The sequence below is a fragment of the Notothenia rossii genome, assembly GCF_949606895.1.
Source record: "Notothenia rossii genome assembly, chromosome: 4".
Classification (NCBI taxonomy): Eukaryota; Metazoa; Chordata; class Actinopteri; order Perciformes; family Nototheniidae; genus Notothenia; species Notothenia rossii.
The window spans coordinates 58,418,142-58,436,472 of NC_136902.1; the positions used below are offsets into that span (position 1 = coordinate 58,418,142).

The 18,331-nt window shown below is 41.3% G+C and overlaps 1 protein-coding gene across 3 annotated transcripts in view; it reads right to left on the reverse strand.

Moving 5' to 3' along the window:
• ppp1r13l (protein phosphatase 1, regulatory subunit 13 like) overlaps window positions 1-18,331 on the reverse strand; it is a 39,464-nt gene that overhangs the window by 18,188 nt on the left and 2,945 nt on the right. Inside the window, exons 2-8 of one of the 3 annotated variants that reach the window (XM_079674308.1) lie at window positions 8,134-8,196; window positions 7,927-8,033; window positions 7,079-7,601; window positions 4,154-4,246; window positions 3,905-3,993; window positions 2,169-2,541; window positions 708-1,150 (exon numbers count right to left, since the gene is read on the reverse strand). In XM_079674308.1, coding sequence (XP_079530434.1) covers window positions 708-1,150; window positions 2,169-2,541; window positions 3,905-3,993; window positions 4,154-4,246; window positions 7,079-7,601; window positions 7,927-8,033; window positions 8,134-8,170 — 1,665 coding nt within the window. In that variant the 5' untranslated portion in view covers window positions 8,171-8,196. The remainder of the gene's footprint in view (window positions 1-707; window positions 1,151-2,168; window positions 2,542-3,904; window positions 3,994-4,153; window positions 4,247-7,078; window positions 7,602-7,926; window positions 8,034-8,133; window positions 8,197-18,331) is intronic. The other 2 variants (XM_079674309.1, XM_079674310.1) reach the window with 2 other exon arrangements.

Consider the following 18,331-nt stretch of genomic DNA (forward strand, 5'->3'; position numbering starts at 1 on the left):
ACAGACAGGAAGTAGACACTAAAGGGAACAGCAGAAGAAGACAGACAGGAAGTTAACACTAAAGGGAACAGCAGAAGAAGACAGACAGGAAGTAGACACTAAAGGGAACAGCAGAAGAAGAGCGACAGGAAGTTAACACTAAAGGGAACAGCAGAAGAAGACAGGAAGTAGACACTAAAGGGAACAGCAGAAGAAGAGCGACAGGAAGTTAACACTAAAGGGAACAGCAGAAGAAGAGAGACGGGAAGTAAACACTAAAGGGAACAGCAGAAGAAGAGCGACAGGAAGCTAACACTAAAGGGAACAGCAGAAGAAGAGAGACAGGAAGTAAACACTAAAGGGAACAGCAGAAGAAGACAGAAGGGAAGTTAACACTAAAGGGAACAGCAGAAGAAGACAGACGGGAAGTTAACACTAAAGGGAACAGCAGAAGAAGACAGACAGACGGGGAGTAAACACTTGAGGGAACACAGTATACATGTAGGCTCTGGTAGTGCTTAAAGAATACATTTTTAAGTTAGGCCGTTGATACACTTAAGCACAGACTATGTTCTTAGTGGAAGCTATACTAGGTTCTGCTCATAATAATGACAAGCGCATTGCATGTTGTCCCTTACATAATTAATTAGGCATTTCTAAAGACAATTTACATAGTTCTACTTGTCCAGAGACTATAACATCCTCAGTCGCTCTAACCCTTTTCTTACTCTGAAATCTTGCTGCATTGTGGCTGCAGGTAGATGTGCAGGAGGTGTAGCGAAGTCCTCTTCTTCTGAGGAGCTGCTGGTCTCACTCCCCTTCTCCCCCTTCTGACGGTGGGCCTTCTTGCGGAAAAGCTTGTCAATTAGGTTTTTGTACTGGTTGGGCTGGTAGTGGGAGGCGCTCTTCAGTGGCTTGGAAGGATCCTGGGAGCCCCGCCGCTTCAGGGCCCGGGGGATCTCTGCTCGGATGCGGAGCAGCTCCTCCAGGTTGGGGATCTGCTCGCTCTGGGCCACCACTGGCTGCATCCTGGTGGGGCTGAGGGGCCGGGGGGCTGGGACCATACCCTCGCTGCTGCCCTCTGGTGTGCTTGGAGTCTCCTGAATCACAGGCATGTGATGAACTAAGTCCAGCCGCTCTAACTCTGCATCTATATCCCCGGAGTTCAGCACTGCAAAGATGGACACATTTGAAATGTTGGTTAAACAAGATCATGTGAAAACGGTGTCAAACCCACAGGAATGCTTGGCCATAATGCTAGAATGATCGGATATATGTTCATGTGTCATGGCAAATGTAATATATTTTAGGTACAGTTATGGTAAAGTTGAGTGAAGCTCACACAGGCCCTTAGGGGATCATAATGTGAGAAGCAGAAGTGGCAGACGCTTCATTTATTAGACCTAGCCAATAGAATTAAGCTGTGATGTGCTTTTTTCTGTTTTCAGGTAAGCAAAAGAGGTAATAAAAATGATAAAAGTAGTACACGTGTATGGTATGGTATGGACTAGTTCCAGTAGTGTTAGCACCTGTAGCTAAATATAAGTTTGTGCTCAGTCAGTGTGCTTTGCGGGTTAATTGCAGCAGACTTATAAGAATGTGCATGAATGTTCATACAGATGCGTAACTCCATAGACCTAGCTGAAAGTATTTAGCTACATTGCATTGATGTGCTTTTGTTTCAGTATTTTCAGGTGAGCCAAAGTGGTGAAAAGTAGTGACACAGATGTACAATTATTGTGTAAGTGTAACATTATAGCGGTAATGCAGATATGAGATTTATATTGCATATTTATATTGTAGATTTACATGTTAGAAGGCGAGTGTGTTGTGTGAAACAATGTGTCACCTGTACGCTTATAAGGACTAATACCAGAAGGGTAACAACTTGTATCTAAATAATGTGCACTGTGTACCTGTGCTTAATGCTGTCAGTCAGTGTGTTTTCAATGCTAGCAGACTTTTCACATTTTATGCTTTAAGCAAGTTTAAGAATGTGTATGTATGTTTATACGGATGCATCTTTCATTAGAACTAGCCAACAGTATGCAGTAGTGGTGCATTTACAAAACATTCAAAGTAAAAGAGATTTATATTTAAACGTATGCATGTCAAGAAGTCCCCTTTGTTTCCATGATGGAAACACATGGGAGAGTCAGAATGTGTATGCAGATAATACATTTGTTTACCGTCACTGTACATTGCCGGCTGTCTCAGCTCAGGTGGGTGCTGCAGTGACGGGGGTACAAGTTGGTGGAAGAATTCCCTCGGAAATGGCACGGTTGGTGGGTAAGGGGCCATATCACCGTCTCCTCCCATGAGTCTGGGGTGGGGGACTGGTCTTCCTCCCCAGCGGGGGTTTTGTAGACGCATGATGACAGAGAGAGGGATGGGCTTGCGCTGGCGGGACGGAGACGATGTTGGGGGGATAGAAATACGGGAGATGATGGGCTGAGGCTGGTATTGGGAGTGGACTGGGGATGAAACATCTGGAGGCACTGTTATACGTATGTTACGCGGGAGAGACGCGTGGGAAAACTTGAGATTTTGAGAGCGAGGATCCTTGAACAGAAAGTAAAAGAGGGATACATGTCATCCTACTCCACTGAATCAAATAACTGTCTAACTTGGAGTTTAATTTATCTAATTATGGATAATCATTGGTGGCTCTTTAAATCATATTTGTAAAAAGAATTATAAAAATTAGGTTGCACCAAGAAAGGTTAACTGACAAATGAAAACGGTCTGAGAAATGTTTTTGCAATCCAAATATATAACATTATTATGCTTAGTATGTATTTACATATTTTAGATTTTGCCCTTCTATTGTGTCATGTCTTATTGAATCCACCACACTGACCCCAATTTCATTGCCTAAAATCATTGACGTGTTTCTTCTCAGCCTTCATTACATGTTACTTGTTAGACGCTTTTATCCAAAGCGACTTAAATACTCAATACTGTGGGCAATCCCCACAGGAGCAATTTGGGTGTGTCTCAGGGACACAACGACATGCTGACTGCAGTGGGGTTTGAACCAGTGACCCCCTGATTCGAAGTCCAGCACTCTATCGACATAGCCACAGCCTTTATGTCCCCATGTTTGCAGATAATCAAGATACCACCTTTGTATCCTCTTTTAGCTTTTTATTTCTATTTAACAGCATATGGATTGTGTCTTTGAGTACAAAGGGGGTACAATAGAACAAAAGTAATTGATGAACCAAAATAAAAAATAAACACTTAACTTAAGCTCAGGTGGACAATGTGGAGGCAAATATTTTCTGAGTCAACTTAACTTAAGCAAGTAACACTGATTCTGTCGCACCACTATAAGCTTTTTCGATTGATGCCAAAAATTGAGAAATCATCTTGTAGGAACTAAATGCTATGAGTTGAGGAGGCTCTTGGTTTGTAATGCCCCGGAGAATTGTCACATACTGTACATTAACATCTCTATGGAGCTTTTAACACTCTTTTTGCTTGTTGTTTTTATATTTTACAGCAAAATACTGTGGTTCAACTATCATTACAAAACTTACCTACCCAGAACCAAAGTGTACAATAATTTAATAATACAAATTAAAAAAACAAAATGAAAATAATCCTTAAAACAAGATTTATTCGATGAATAATGATAGAGTAGGCAAGCCAGTAACATTGTACTTATTGTATTTTTCTGACCCATTGAGTCAAGAATTATATAACTGAGTCTTTTCATTCAACCGGCTTTTGTAACTCCTATCCTCTCCCACATTCACCTCGATTGACCCTGTTGTCATCTGTGCCTAACAGTGCCAGGTGACTTGCGGCTACTCCCAATTTGTGGAACTCTGTAGCAATAAAAGTTTGGGCTACAACATAAGCCAGGCAAATGAATCTATCAGAGTAGCTATTTGAACGCCTCTCTGTTAACACCACCCACCTTTTTTGGGCTTGGGGCCTGAAGGGGGCCATCGAGGTTGGACTCTCTCCAGCTGCTATTTGGCACAGAAGGCTGTAGCCACTCTGTCTCTGTAACAGGAAAGTGTGAAGTTAGAACACAGAGACCACATACGGGACAGGCAGAGCACCAGGGCACCTCAGGCCTTGAATCCAAATAGTTTTGTCCTGGCTTAATTCCAAGACTTTCCTTAAGAAATAGAAGTTGAGAAAGTAGCAAAAATAAACCAACTGTCATAGGTGTGGTGAGGTTTCTTGTCGTAGGACACGTCTAGATCTGTCTCGCTCCACTTGCCTGAGTTCTTCTGCCGGTGCACACCCTCCTCTATGAGAGGAACAAGAGATTGAGAAATAAAGTGAAAGGAACACAAAATGATTGCCAGACAAAGGGTGGTGTTACTAAGGCAGTGTTTCTCAAAGTGTGCGGCACCTCACCACTTCATAAGGAGTTTAACCGTGACACTTTTCAAAATCCAGTTTGTGTCCCCCCACTTTACAAATAGGCCTATGTTTATTATTATTTCTTAACGCAAGCCGTCATCGCCACGGAGGAGCACACAGCCTCTGTGAGCGAGCGAGACAGAGAGAGAGAGCGAGAGAGCTAGAGAGAGCACACCTTTATCTATTTAATATAGCCTAGTTGTAAAAAATAAAGTAAAACTCCTTCCAATGTGTGCTATAGGACAGTAAAAAAAGAAAAGCAGTTTAAAAGAGGAGTGATTAGTAAAATATACATAAATAAAAAGAAAGAATGCTAACTAGGTAACATAAGAGTAAGAATAAACCAGTTTAAATGATTTGTTGGTTGTGATCATATTCTAAAGATGTTTGGATTATTGAAACGTATACAGCTCCCTTTCATCTGAGTGTTGAGAGCTTTACCCATACATTCATGTTGTGCTCAACGTGCACCAGATTGATGCTTTTAACTTCAACTTAAAAAAAATATCTTCCCCGGGCCCCCCTAGAGGATATGAGGTCCACCCCCAAATAAAGCAGGTTAAAATTATTAAATTGAATACATTTTCTTTGAGTAAACACAGGCTAAAGGTAAGCATATAATAATGTTAAAATGTGCTGAATATATACACTGCAAAAAACAAAAAAAAGAGGAGTAAAAGTAGCCCACGACTTGTTTTATGTTTTCTCTCATCCTCATCTCTCTCAGCTCTCATCCTAAAAAAGGTTGGAGACCACTGTTATAGAACGATACATTTGACCATTTTAAGCTTGGCCTACTATTTTATTGGAGCGATGAGGAACAAAGTGGGGAATGAAAGAAAAGGTTTGAGAACCACTGTACTAACGTTCAGTATTGCATCCATTTATAGGCCAGTATTTCTCCAAGACCTTTTATTTGTAGAGTTAAAATATCTCTTAAAGGGAACCGTGACATTGAGCCAGAGTAGTTAAAGTGGACCTATTATGCTATATTGGAAAAATATATTGTTGGGCCATACCTATACAAAACATGTGAAGTTTTTTGCTTAAAATACCAAATAGTTCACCCATTGCAACCATGCCTTATACTGCTCATACCCCTCTTTTGCAGCCCTGTTAGAGAAACGCGGATTTTGGGTCCTTAGCTTGAAAAAAAAAGAAGAGAGGAGGCGGAGCTAATGCCTGATCAGAATTCTACCGGAGATAAAGTTAAATTCGGTTGTAATAAAACGCCATCCTGTTTAGACCACGTCAAGGATTAATTCTGAAACAGTATGGAGCTCAAATGCTTTTTCTTTTGCAGATTTATCAGAAGGTGAGTTCCTTTTTTTATTTCCTCCTTTTTAAACACACGTGCTCTACAGTACAGGTTAGCTCTGAGTGTTGGCGAGGCTTGCTAATGTAAACAAAGACGTCCAAAACACGTCAGGCATTGTTTCTGATAGCAATTTTCTGTGGGTCCGCTGCCGATTTGACGTCAGATCGGCAGCAAATCTGTATCCGCTCGTTGTACCCCCGTTTTTAAAAGATTTGGGTACAGAGGATAGGAGAGAGGGTTTTATTTTCTGACGCTGCGTGAGTTCCCCAACGCACCGGGGACACATATTTATGTATAAAATACATCACAAAGTGCATTTTGCATGATAGGTCCCCTTTAAATTATTTTTCATGGCAAGCTGGAGCGACTGCGTTTTCTTGTTTTGGCCGCTAAAGAAGATTGGAGTTACTCTGCAACTTCTACAGGTGCACCATAGAGAGGATCCTGACCTTCTACAGGTGCACCATAGAGAGGATCCTGACCTTCTACAGGTGCACCATAGAGAGGATCCTGACCTTCTACAGGTACACCATAGAGAGGATCCTGACCTTCTACAGGTGCACCATAGAGAGGATCCTGACCTTCTACAGGTGCACCATAGAGAGGATCCTGACCTTCTACAGGTGCACCATAGAGAGGATCCTGACCTTCTACAGGTACACCATAGAGAGGATCCTGACCTTCTACAGGTGCACCATAGAGAGGATCCTGACCTTCTACAGGTGCACCATAGAGAGGATCCTGACCTTCTACAGGTGCACCATAGAGAGGATCCTGACCTTCTACAGGTACACCATAGAGAGGATCCTGACCTTCTACAGGTGCACCATAGAGAGGATCCTGACCTTCTACAGGTGCACCATAGAGAGGATCCTGACTGGCTGCATCACGGCCTGGTACGGCAGCTGCACCGCCCTCAACCGTAAGGCTTTACAGAGTGTGGTGAAAATTGCACAGCACATCACCAGGACGGAGCTGCCATCCATGAAGGACCTTTACTCCCAGCGGCTCAGGAAGAAGGCCCTTAGGATTATCAAAGACCCCCATCACCCCAGCCACAAACTGTTCTGTCTGCTGCCGTCTGGCAGGCGGTACCGCAGCATCAGGTCAGAAACCACCAGACTCAGGGACAGTTACATCCCACAGGCCATAATACTATGTAACACTCAAGCTTGCACAATTTTTCTATAGTTATTTTCCTCTTTTTTTATGTCTTGTATATATTTATATTGCATTGTTGAGGAGCCCGTGACCTACGTTTTTCATATCATATAGACAAATACACTGTAGTGAATTTAAAAACAGATACAATGAACTACGACGGGATAACGTTTATCTGATAGCATGATCATTTAACGTTTCTATTGGGTTAAGTTGGCCCCATCTGACCCTTCTTACCAGGTTGCCTGACACCAACGTTTCTGGGAAGTGTGCTGGACATAGGATAGTTCGAAGAAACGGGGGAGCGGCTTCTTTCTCCCCGAGGCGACCTGTGGCCCATCTGGCTCCCGTCGTAAGGGCTCAGCAATTTGGAGGATGAGGTGAAGGGCGAGGTAGGAACAGCCATGACACTTGGAGAAGAGCCTCTCTCCATGTAACTGGTGGAGCTTCGTGGGCTCCTGTCATACTGAGAAGGGGAGTTGTGCCTCGGGCTGTTAGGTGCCATCCTGGGGCCCTGCTGGCCGTACGAGTAGCTGTCGGATCCAGCCCGAGGAAGTGGAGAGTGCGCCCTCTGGATCTTGGGGGATGACACCGGACTGGTGTAGAAGACCGGAGGGGATGCGCTCTTACTGCTGGAGATGACGGAGTCCAACACACGAGCAGTTGTTGAACTCGGCGATAAAGGCTTGGAGCTGGAGCTTCCATTACTGCTGCCACTCGACACCCTCTTAGGCTTCTCCGGGGAGACTTCAGAGCTGGTCTAAAGGAAAGATTGATCTGTTATGAGCATTGTTTTTAACAAAGACTTAATATGTTAGAATTCAACAACTGCTGCATCATCAAGTCTTTGACATGCTGCCAATGGGTAAGACTCGTGTTTGTCAAGGGCTTTAGCTTTGACTGACCAGTACAGTTGTGCATTCCATTTTTTCTAGAATATAGACAGATCAACCCCAGAAATACATTTTAGCTTTGAGGAAAGTATGACGTAGGAAGGCTAATGGGAATCCTGGGTGTTAGCAACATGCTGGAGGCTTGCTATGAGGAAAGAGAGCTAGTATTGAGCTGTGTGTGAGTGTGAGTACCTGAGTGTTGTTGTTGGAGGAGGCCTCCTTCAGCAGGGAGTTGAACTCTCTGGATAACTCATCTGCTGTAGCCAGCGATGCGTTCAGGTCATCGTTTATATTCTGGACTGAAATCAAAACACATTATCACCGCAGACAATTAGCATAGGGTATTCCCCCCAACAGCAATAATATACACCAGGCAAGATAAATGTAGTGGAAACTCACACAGCATGCTGCTGCCAAAGCTGGTCTGAGAACTCATGGCTGTGAGGTAGCAGCGCCTGGCTTCTGTCGAAAGAAAACACCACACACACACACACACACCACCTTTTAACTGACAATGTTTTCATAATCTCTCTAATCTCGATTTATTCCCATTCAGCACTTGTAGCACAACCTAAAATACAAGCATGATTCATAGGAGCAGGCCGTGCTATCAGCCCCGCTGGCTCTCATTCCATTCCCCTGAGCCTTACTTTGATTCAATAAATGTCAATCTTGCTGCGTTTTCAAACTGCTAAGGAGTGTTTAACCCTACCCTGTCTCTCCTGCTGCGGGCTCCTCTCCCACCTTCAGGCGCTCTGACAAAAAGCCAACTTTCTACGCGTACTCTGAACTCCATTCCTGTGTTAACAAGCCCCAATTGCCACATACTTTAACAGCTGAAAAAGACTCAAAACATTAAAGGCATGCTGGAACTGAGTTACTGTATGTGACGGATCACACCACTAAATTACATCACAGCCCTTTGAGGACCCTTTTAAGGAAAACAGGAAGTGTCTGTCCTGGTAGCTGACTCAACAATGTATCTGTGTTCCCAGGTGTTCAAGCCTGACGTCACTTATGGCTGGTCTGTTGTAAAGCCAGTTTCACACAGACAGATACTCATGTGGATGGCATATTATACTAAATATCCAGACATCTGTCTAAGCCAACAGGTTGATTAGTCCAGACTAGTTTCTCATTGCCAGACATTTCTGCAAAGTGCTGTGCCATTCAGGAAAAACAATCTGGGTTTTTTGTATTTCTTTAAACCAATCAGATTGTAGCGACCTTGAAAAGCATTACACTCAGATAGCGTATGAGGGTAAAGGCCAAGGGAATGTTAAGTGGTTTGATTTCCTGCTCATTAAGATACTCTATCGTGACTATAGATTGGTGCAGTCATGAGGTTATTTTTGTAGGCTGAACCCGCAAGTTAGCATTGCAAGAGCTCCCTCACCAAAAATCAGAAGCTCCCTCAACAAAAACACACATTAAGACATTTTCCGGGGACAGTCCCCGTTTGTATTGGCCTGTCCCCGGCTGAAACTGTCCCCGGAAATGTTCCCGTTTTTTAATATACGTTAAAAACACATAGCAAGGTGAAATAAAACGTTTCATGTCAGGAAACACTGGGTAAACAGACTGTGGTCAAGCCAGCCCCCACTTCGGAAAACACAGTCAAGCCAGCCCGCACGTTGTATTGCGGTGCGCGAATAGATAGATCGAGGCCTGTAAAAACTGCCTTCAAAATAAAACCGTTTACTCGTTCAATAACAAATATACCTAAATAACACAACAAACATATTCATATACACTTGAGCTTAAATTAAGAAACTAACTCCTAAAATAACATTACTTTCTGAAGCACAATTTAAAATTCATGCTGTTTAAAATCTCAAATTAGATCTATTGTCCATCTATCTTTGATTATTATTTAATGGAAACCGTCCATAATCAAAGAGTCATTCGAAGTCAATCAGATACTTATTTCACTTCAGAGTGATAGCAGGAGACCCAATCTAGTCAATCAGAGAAAATCTGGACAATTTGGTGAAGAATTTCAAAAAATAAAATACTTTTGAAATCTCATATATGGGCTATCGTCCTTCTGTTTTTATACAAGAATAAATAAAAAACTGTCAAATTATCAAAGACTTATTTCACTCCAGGGTGATAGCAGGACACCCCATCTAGTCACTCAGAAAGAATCTGGACAATCTGATGTACAATTTCAAAATAAAAGACCTTTGAAGTCTCATATACAGTATGAGCTATCGTCCTACTGTTTGTATCCAACAGTTCAAATGTTCGAATTACATTAAACCAGAATTGTCCACCTTTTTTCTTTAACAGTGAAGAAAATTGGATATGTTAATGATATATTGACCGCAAAACTCAAAATGTCCCCGGTTTTAATTTAGAAAATCTGGTCACCTTACATTAATGATACTCTCGTGTTTTGTTCAGCAGGATAATCTCCACATTGAACACCACTCTTTTCATTTTTAGAGCATAAATGCAATCAACAGAAGTAAAAAGCCAACGCTAGGCTATAACCACACTACATTACGGTTGCAATTCTGCACGTCCCCACCAATAAGCTAAAGGTGGCTAATGTTTGGGGTGATGACGTTATGTAGTATTATTTAGTCGCTTTTTAGCAATTGACGATTTTAAGGCACATAAAAGCTTTAGACATTCATCAGTGGGGTATTTACTGACGTATTTTAGCTGATAGAACAAAAAAAGAACATTTCCTCAGCTTGTGATAGCCACAGGTCTTTTTTTCAGCCATCTTACTGAAAAAAAAGCAAAAAAAATACGTTGACTTCAAGACGAGCGGACAGGAAGTGATAAAATGCTGACTATTTCAAGGTTGGACCCATTCCTGCACATCTCTTTTAAGCTTTTCTATTTGTGTGCAGCAAGTACGATAAATGTAAGTACAAGTACGCAGATGAATTTCCCAGCATTAATATTATACCTTAAAAGAAACATGAAAAAAAGAAAAGAAAGAAATGCTCAACTCGCCCGGGGGCATCTTCTTTAAGTGTATTTATAATGTGCAGAACATTAGGCGCTTTCACACCGGGGTACTTTTACCCGTACTTTCCCGTTTAGTTCCGATAATTTCTGGAATTTTGCGTTCACACCAAAAAGAAAACTTAGTTCATGAGAACTTTTACCCCCTTTTTAGTGCCTGCTAGAGAGATGGTACTATCCTGGGGAGGAAAAAGTTCCAATTTCTGATTGGCTGGGAGAATTGCAAACCACGCCCATGTAAAACTCGGAAAAGTATTTTGAAGCCGCCATTGTATTTGCTGGCATTAGCATTATTAGCATTAGCATTAGCCCCACGCACCAACGGAGAGAGAATAACTTATGGCAACACAAAAAAAAACATTGGAGCAGTGGAGTGATGAGGAGATTTCGGGGTTCTGGCGATTTACTCGGAAGGCTTCAGCTTCTACTGAAGCCAGTCCCCAACCCCGGGGACTTCCGGCCGGGGACTTCGGGTGGCAGTATACGCCGTGAAGTTGTTTGCGGCCTGCCAGTAAACCCAAAGCAGAAGAAGAAGAAGTGACGTCAGCGGCTTCATTTGCGTAATCTTCCCTCAGGGAACTTACTCCGGTGTGAACGCGATTGGCTCTTAGTTCCATGGGGGAACTAAGTGCTGGCACTAAGTGCTGGGAACTAAGTACGGCAAAGTACTTGGTGTGAAAGCGGCTAATGAGTACTTTTATTTGGAACAGCATTTCCCTCATAAGGTTTCATGTGTCTGGACAATAAATGTCATGTCAATCTAAAGTTAATATGTTTTTCCATTAGACACTATGTGCATGTTAGGGTTTGTAAAATATCTTGAATTGAAGGTGAATCATATGTTCATCCATGTGTAGAGCCATATTAGACACCTGTCCCCCATTTATAATCCTGTCTAGTTTGTGCTAGTAATAGTCATGAAAATGCGATCTCACAGACAGACGGAAAGTGAAGTCAGTCTCTCAGGCAGTGAAAAACAAACTGCCACTTATGATTCAACCATTAGCCCAACAATGTGGCCACTCAACATTTCTCTGAGCTATTTTGGTACGTTTGCTACTTCGGAAAACAAAAGGTTTCTCTGAGACTGTAAAATAACTTGTGTTGTGTTACGTTTTACAGACAGTACTTGCGTTCCTATAATCCCTTAACATGTCTAGAGATTGAAAGGTTTTATTTTCCTTTTAATGGTGTTTTCTCCCACTTCTAACTCTTTTGTTCTTTTGATATTGGTCTTACTTTGGGTAAGACAAAAAAATAACAATTAAAAGCTGCAGTCTTTATTAAAGTTTATTATAAATGTTGGCATATACAGACACAGAAAGGGGACAGTGGTCTTTGTTGTCACCCAAGAGTGCTATTAGGCTGCCTTCCAAATGACTTTAAGCACATGCTGTTGCTGCCCTAATAAATCAAAAAGTATTGCTGTTAATATCATTTCATTTAAAAGGAATATGTTTTGGTGGTACACATGTGTAACATGAAATATTGGGAGACAATTCAAATTATCAAGTGCAAAATCAAGCAACAGAAGAACATTTCAATACAAAACTAAAAAGGTACTTTGAATGTATTTTTTGAGATGAATGGAATTAAAAGCTATGAAGAACTGTTGCATAAAGTATGGGAATATTTTTAACATCATCTATCGTGCTACCTATCGTGACATTGTGCCTTGTGCCATTGTGACACCATGGATGTATAAAGAGAACTTGATTTTTTGGAGGCGGGACCCCGTTCATTCCAAGGAAAGATGCTCAGTGGTGCATAAAGAGCAAAAGTACCCGTGACTGGGCCCATAGAGCGAGCACAAGTGAGTTTTCCATAAGCCAAATCCACAGCCAATCGCAGCTCAGTCAAATGAATGGAGAGCGAAAATAACACTGGATTCAGATTTGAGCACATCTTACAACTTGTAGGCCCTAATGATAAAAAATAAGGGCTGTTCAAGTGTTCGTACTGGGTAGTTGTTTTAGCTAAAAAATAAATTATGCGCTGGTATACAGATGTCTCCTTTCCAATGTAAGTCAATGGAAAAAAGTGTTTTTGGGTCCAATGACATCATGGATTGACAAGGAAGTTGCACTTTGTCAACTACGAACATTTGCTTCTGACAAGCAAAGGATTGTGGGTCAGAATAGAAAAATGAGCTGGCTTGCTTACTGCAAAATGCAACCAGGTGCACAAGGACATCTTGTTCTTTTCTCTCTTTTGCATAATGAATTGGACATATCTATTGGTGCAAATTAAATCTTTTTCTGGCATTGTACAAGTATGGTATGTGTCTTGGAATGTTGCCTCAGGCCTTATACAATAGGTGAACATAATTATTGTGTAACTTTGAAACTAAACAAAGCTAAAACAACTGTTTTCGATAACACACATCCTTCTCAGTCACTGGTTGAACATTAACCATTGTCCGAGTAAAACATGTGTTTGTAAGGTTATCAGGGTGCACTGTAGCGTTGTGTGTGACCAGCCCCACATTCCTCAGCACTCCTCCCAGTGAGCCATTCACCTCTCTCACACACACACACACACACACACACACACACACACACACACACACACACACACACACACACACACACACACACACACACACACACACACACACACACACACACACACACACACACACACACACACACACACACACACACACACACACACACACACACACACACACACACACACATACACACACACACACACACACACACACACACACACATACACACACACACACACATACACACACACACACACACACACACAAACACACACACACACACACACACACACACACACACACACACACACACACACGTAAGCGTCTGGGACGCTTATCTGTGTCACACAAAAAAAGAGATTACACTCTCACTGACTAACGCACAGTCAGGTGGATCACTCACTAAAATCTCATACACACTCTCTCTCCTCCCCCCTGTCATTTACTCTTCTCAGGTTCTAACTTGTTCTATGCTGGTGATGACTGTTACTATTGTTGCACTGTCAGCACACCATAAAAACTACTTATTTTTAGATTAAATTAGCCCATCTTTTTGGACTCAAGAGGTTTATTTTTATTTTTACTTGAGCTTTATTCCACACTGTGTCTTGACATAAACTGAGCAGTGAACATAAGTACTTAATATGAGAACAGGTTACACAGCATGTAATTAAGATTGTTATTGTCAATTTACAATGCACTTTAATCCAGGATAACAGACTGAACAAAGGGTGTCACCTTACTTCCCTATGAGTTTATACTTCTCATATCATCTCTGTGTTCTGTTGTCATTTAGCTTATTTTTGGGCTTTTTGCTTCTCCTAATTATAATAATTTCATTATTATTTTGTTTGTTTTTATCTTATCTTGCATTGGTAATTACCATCTTGTCTTCCTTTGCTTTTGTTATCAGCATATAGCTAAGGTAAACTCAAAGGCTTTGGCTAGAGATTGAGGAAGGCTTTAAAGGGGCCTATTGTGCTAATCTTCAGGTTTAATATTGTATTCTGTGCCTATACTGTGACCAGGGGCGGACTGGGACTACAAATCAGCCCGGGAATCTCGACCGGCCCACTTCGGTACCGCCAGCCCACTTCAGTACTGGCCCATCGGGATTCGTCCCGAACGTCCCGATGGCCAGTCTGCCCCTGACTGTGACATGCCTCCATGCTTTAATGTTCAAAAAGCCCTTTATTTGTCTCATACTGCCTGTGCTGCAGCACCTCTTTTCACCCTCTGTCTGAAACCAGAGCCCAGTCTGCTCTGATTGGTTAGCTGGCCTGCTCTGCTGTAATTGGTCAACTGCTTAAAGATGTCCCTCCCCTTAGCCTATCACGTACAATGTGTTGGAGCGCTAGCCAATGGAAGCTTGAGTGTTACATAGTGATGTCAATATGTTCTGGAAGTAAACAAAGGAGTCCAATGGAGGGGTTTCAGGCAGGGACACAGGGATTTTAGCCTTTGCAGACCATTCACGTGCACAAAAACCTTTACAGGAAAGGGAAGACAACACAAAACATAATTGGGCTCCTTTAATAAAAGAAGAGCATACAGTGAAGCTGTTATTTAATAAATGTGTTTTTAGGACCATACACATACGTAAGTGAGTCAGCTGTTATCCCGAGACAGGAAGTGGGTGTGTATAAGTATTGAAACACAGAGACATTAATCATATGTACATTTAAAGTGGACTGACAGCCAGTGGTCTGTGCAGCGCTGCCTCCTGATTGGCTGTGGCGCTTTGATTGCTTTCTCAAGAGAAGTTTCCTGGAAAACCTCACATGCAATTTCTGTCCACAGTTCCTGCTTTGATTACAATGTCTGCTGGTTATACAATTTTTAACAATTAGCTTTCCCGAGTAGCGGTGTAAGCCACAGGATGAAACCACAAAGGAGGACTCAACTGAGAAACAGCAGAGAGCGGTCCCGTGGGTGGGAGACTTGAGGATTAAAGACAATAATCATTGGTTTTGCAGAATGCCAGGGTGTGTCTGACCAAAGGTGGCTCCTCCCTCTTTGCCCTTTATGTCTTTCAACAACATTTCCCCGATTACAAGTCTAAATGGTTATCTAGTTTCTTCTGAACTCCATATTTCCAACCAGACATGCACTCATTCCCTCCCCCTCCTGCTGGATCCTCCTTCATATCCTTCCTTCAGATCCTCAGTACACTCTTGGCTGAGGCTGAAATACAACAAATCCTCTGACAGAACTAATTGACTCCTTTCATTTTCTTTGTCATGGTTGAAAAGCCTAAATCTGGCAGTATGTCATAATGCAGACAACATGTGAATAAACCTGCTGGTGATTCCAGTAAAACAAGTACAAACCCTGCTATTACATTTTAATCATACAATATTTCTAAATGGCTAAATGGTGTTTCTCAAGTTCAAAGATAATATCCAATGCAGTGTTTACTTTGGCCCATCATTATTTCATGTGATGGGAACATTTTGAAATGGGCTGTTGGCCTTTCTGTATGCTGATAGGAGATCGAGGCGAATTGAGCAAACAAAAGAGGGGGTTCTTGAGTATTTATTTTGTAAAACATGAGTAATCTGTGTCACAGTGCTCTAGGGAGGAGATCATGTGGTGTGTTTTTGGTTTCCAGTATCTGCCAAACCCACAGAGAGAGTGATTCCCAAAAATACTTTTTCAAAGAAACTCACATTTTACAGATTAGAAAACTGTGACAAAGCTGCCATGAAGTAATAATCAGAAGTTATGCTTAGATGCATCAGCTGTTGTGTAAATTCAACAAAAATAAAAACCAAAATAGTGAAGAAAATAAATGAATAAAAATATGTTAGGTGTACCAAACTCATTTGCGTGGAAACGGTTGACACAATAAAAATATGTTAAACTAATTAGTAGAAAAATAATTGTATAAAGAGATGGAGCCCTAGCGAAAAGAAGTGGTACATAGTGATGTCACTGTGGCTCAGTGGGGACAGTGTCAATGTCCCCGGGCAAGACACTTAACCCCAAATTGCTTCTGTGGGGGAAGTATTGAGTGTATTTAAGTCGCCTTGTTTAAAAGTGTCTGATAAGTAAAATTGAATTAAACCTAAAATGTTAAAGTGTATGCTGGCATGCAGCCAAATGGCTCACTGAAATATCACCTTCTTGCTGATCTCATCAACTGTAAGTTTCTAAGGTACAAAACCCCACCCAAAACACTTATTTTCTTAATGATTACAGTAGACCTGTTCTACTTACGAAAAAACACAAGCACGCACATACACACATAGCACATTGTAATTATGACAGGATCTAACATTGTTAAAAGCAACCTCCTTTCACCTCTTCTACACCGCACCACCGATACCGGGGGGAAACGCGTCATCTGCAGGAAACAGTGTCTGAGGGCATCTTAATATACAATAAATTATGAATGTTTTATATCCATGTAACGGGAAGAAACTCAGCTAACTGATATTTTTTTTTTTTTTCATAAAAAAACACAAAGCTAGCGCTGAGCCTATGAATTAGCCACGAGAGAAAAATGCTAATGGTGTTTTGCACAGAAACTCATTCATAACTCCCTTATTACTTATCGTAGCTGCACGTCCAACCCATCGATCTGATCAAGATATGACACAGAATTGATCGGTATATACATAATCACTCCATGATAAAAACTCCCGAGGATATTAACAAGAACAGACATCAAAACATGTGGCGCTAGGTAGCTAAAAACGGCAACATGGCTCACCTTGGTCGTTGTCTGGTCAAAAGTGGTCTTCAATGGCATTACAACGATAAAAACACTGCTGAAGTTAATCCATAGGTTAATCCAATGTGTCTGTGTCCCTTTGAAATTATTTCTGATCATCCATAAGCAATAAACCTGCTTTTCCGTTTCCAGATGTCAGAGCGAGAGATAGGTTCACTCTGATGCAAACCTGCATGCGCAAAGCCCCCACCTTCTTTTTTTTTTACCATGTTTGTGTATGTGTAAATTCCCCTTAGATTCTATTGGCTCTAACGGTCAAAAAGAGATGTCAATCACCAAAATCGACCAATGGGTTCCAGAGAAACGGCAAAAACGCCCATTTCCACCCAAATCAACTCAGAGGTGGAGTTGTTTTTGCTAAACCTCTCTGAAAAAAGGTCAAATGTCACTTGTTTTGCATCAATCTTGATACAGGGTACTTATTATATGTTGTACTTTGGATTCCTAAAGCTTTTAGTCTACCTTACCATCATCCAAGGGTAGTTTTCACTATAAGTAAAAGATAATATTTGGACGGACACTATAATTTACAGTTTTTTACTATGTTCAATCTGAATTTTCTTTAAAATAAAAAACATCTATATTGATTCTGACTTTCCTACATCCAACTCACAGGTTTATCATTACTTTGAGAAAAAAGATTATTAATTTAACCCTTTTACAAGGGAAGATATGGTCATTTGTTCTGGGAATGTCATTTTCGAGCCTGAGACATAAAAAACAGGCTCAGGGCTAAACAGGTTAACAATGAGGCATGATTTATCGTAAATACAGGAGCAAAATAACGAGTCTCTGCTACACCAGTAACGCCCCCTTATACATATTTCAGTTTAAATTGACAATGTTTGGCAAAATAGCAGAGTTAATTAAATGTTTCTCGTATTATATGGATGACGTAAGCATAGCCACTAAAGCCAGTCTGACAATGACAAGATTTAGAGCCAACAAAGACAATAATAATTGAATTAGGAATGACCATATAAAGCTCCTCATCCCGGAAAGCTCACCGGGCTGATGTAAATTATTCCCTATAAATGCTTTGACTGAGTACTTGCTGCTTTCACTGTGGCATTAGCCGCTTTTTACAGAAATATTTTACAGCCGCATCTTTCACTATGATCTATCTTCTGAAATTCGAAAAAATGACACCTTATGTAGCCTATGAATTGATTACACAAGATAGCAGGTACACAAAAAAGAATAGAAAATCAATTTACACTGCCATGCTGCAACCTGTTAAGCCCCAAGGTCCCCGCCAGCGGGGACCCTGTTTTTTTTTTCACGACACTGTGTCTCAGGGGATCTTAATATTTAAGAACCTATTAATGTGTTATACCAGATTAACGGAAATAATCTCAGCGAACTGA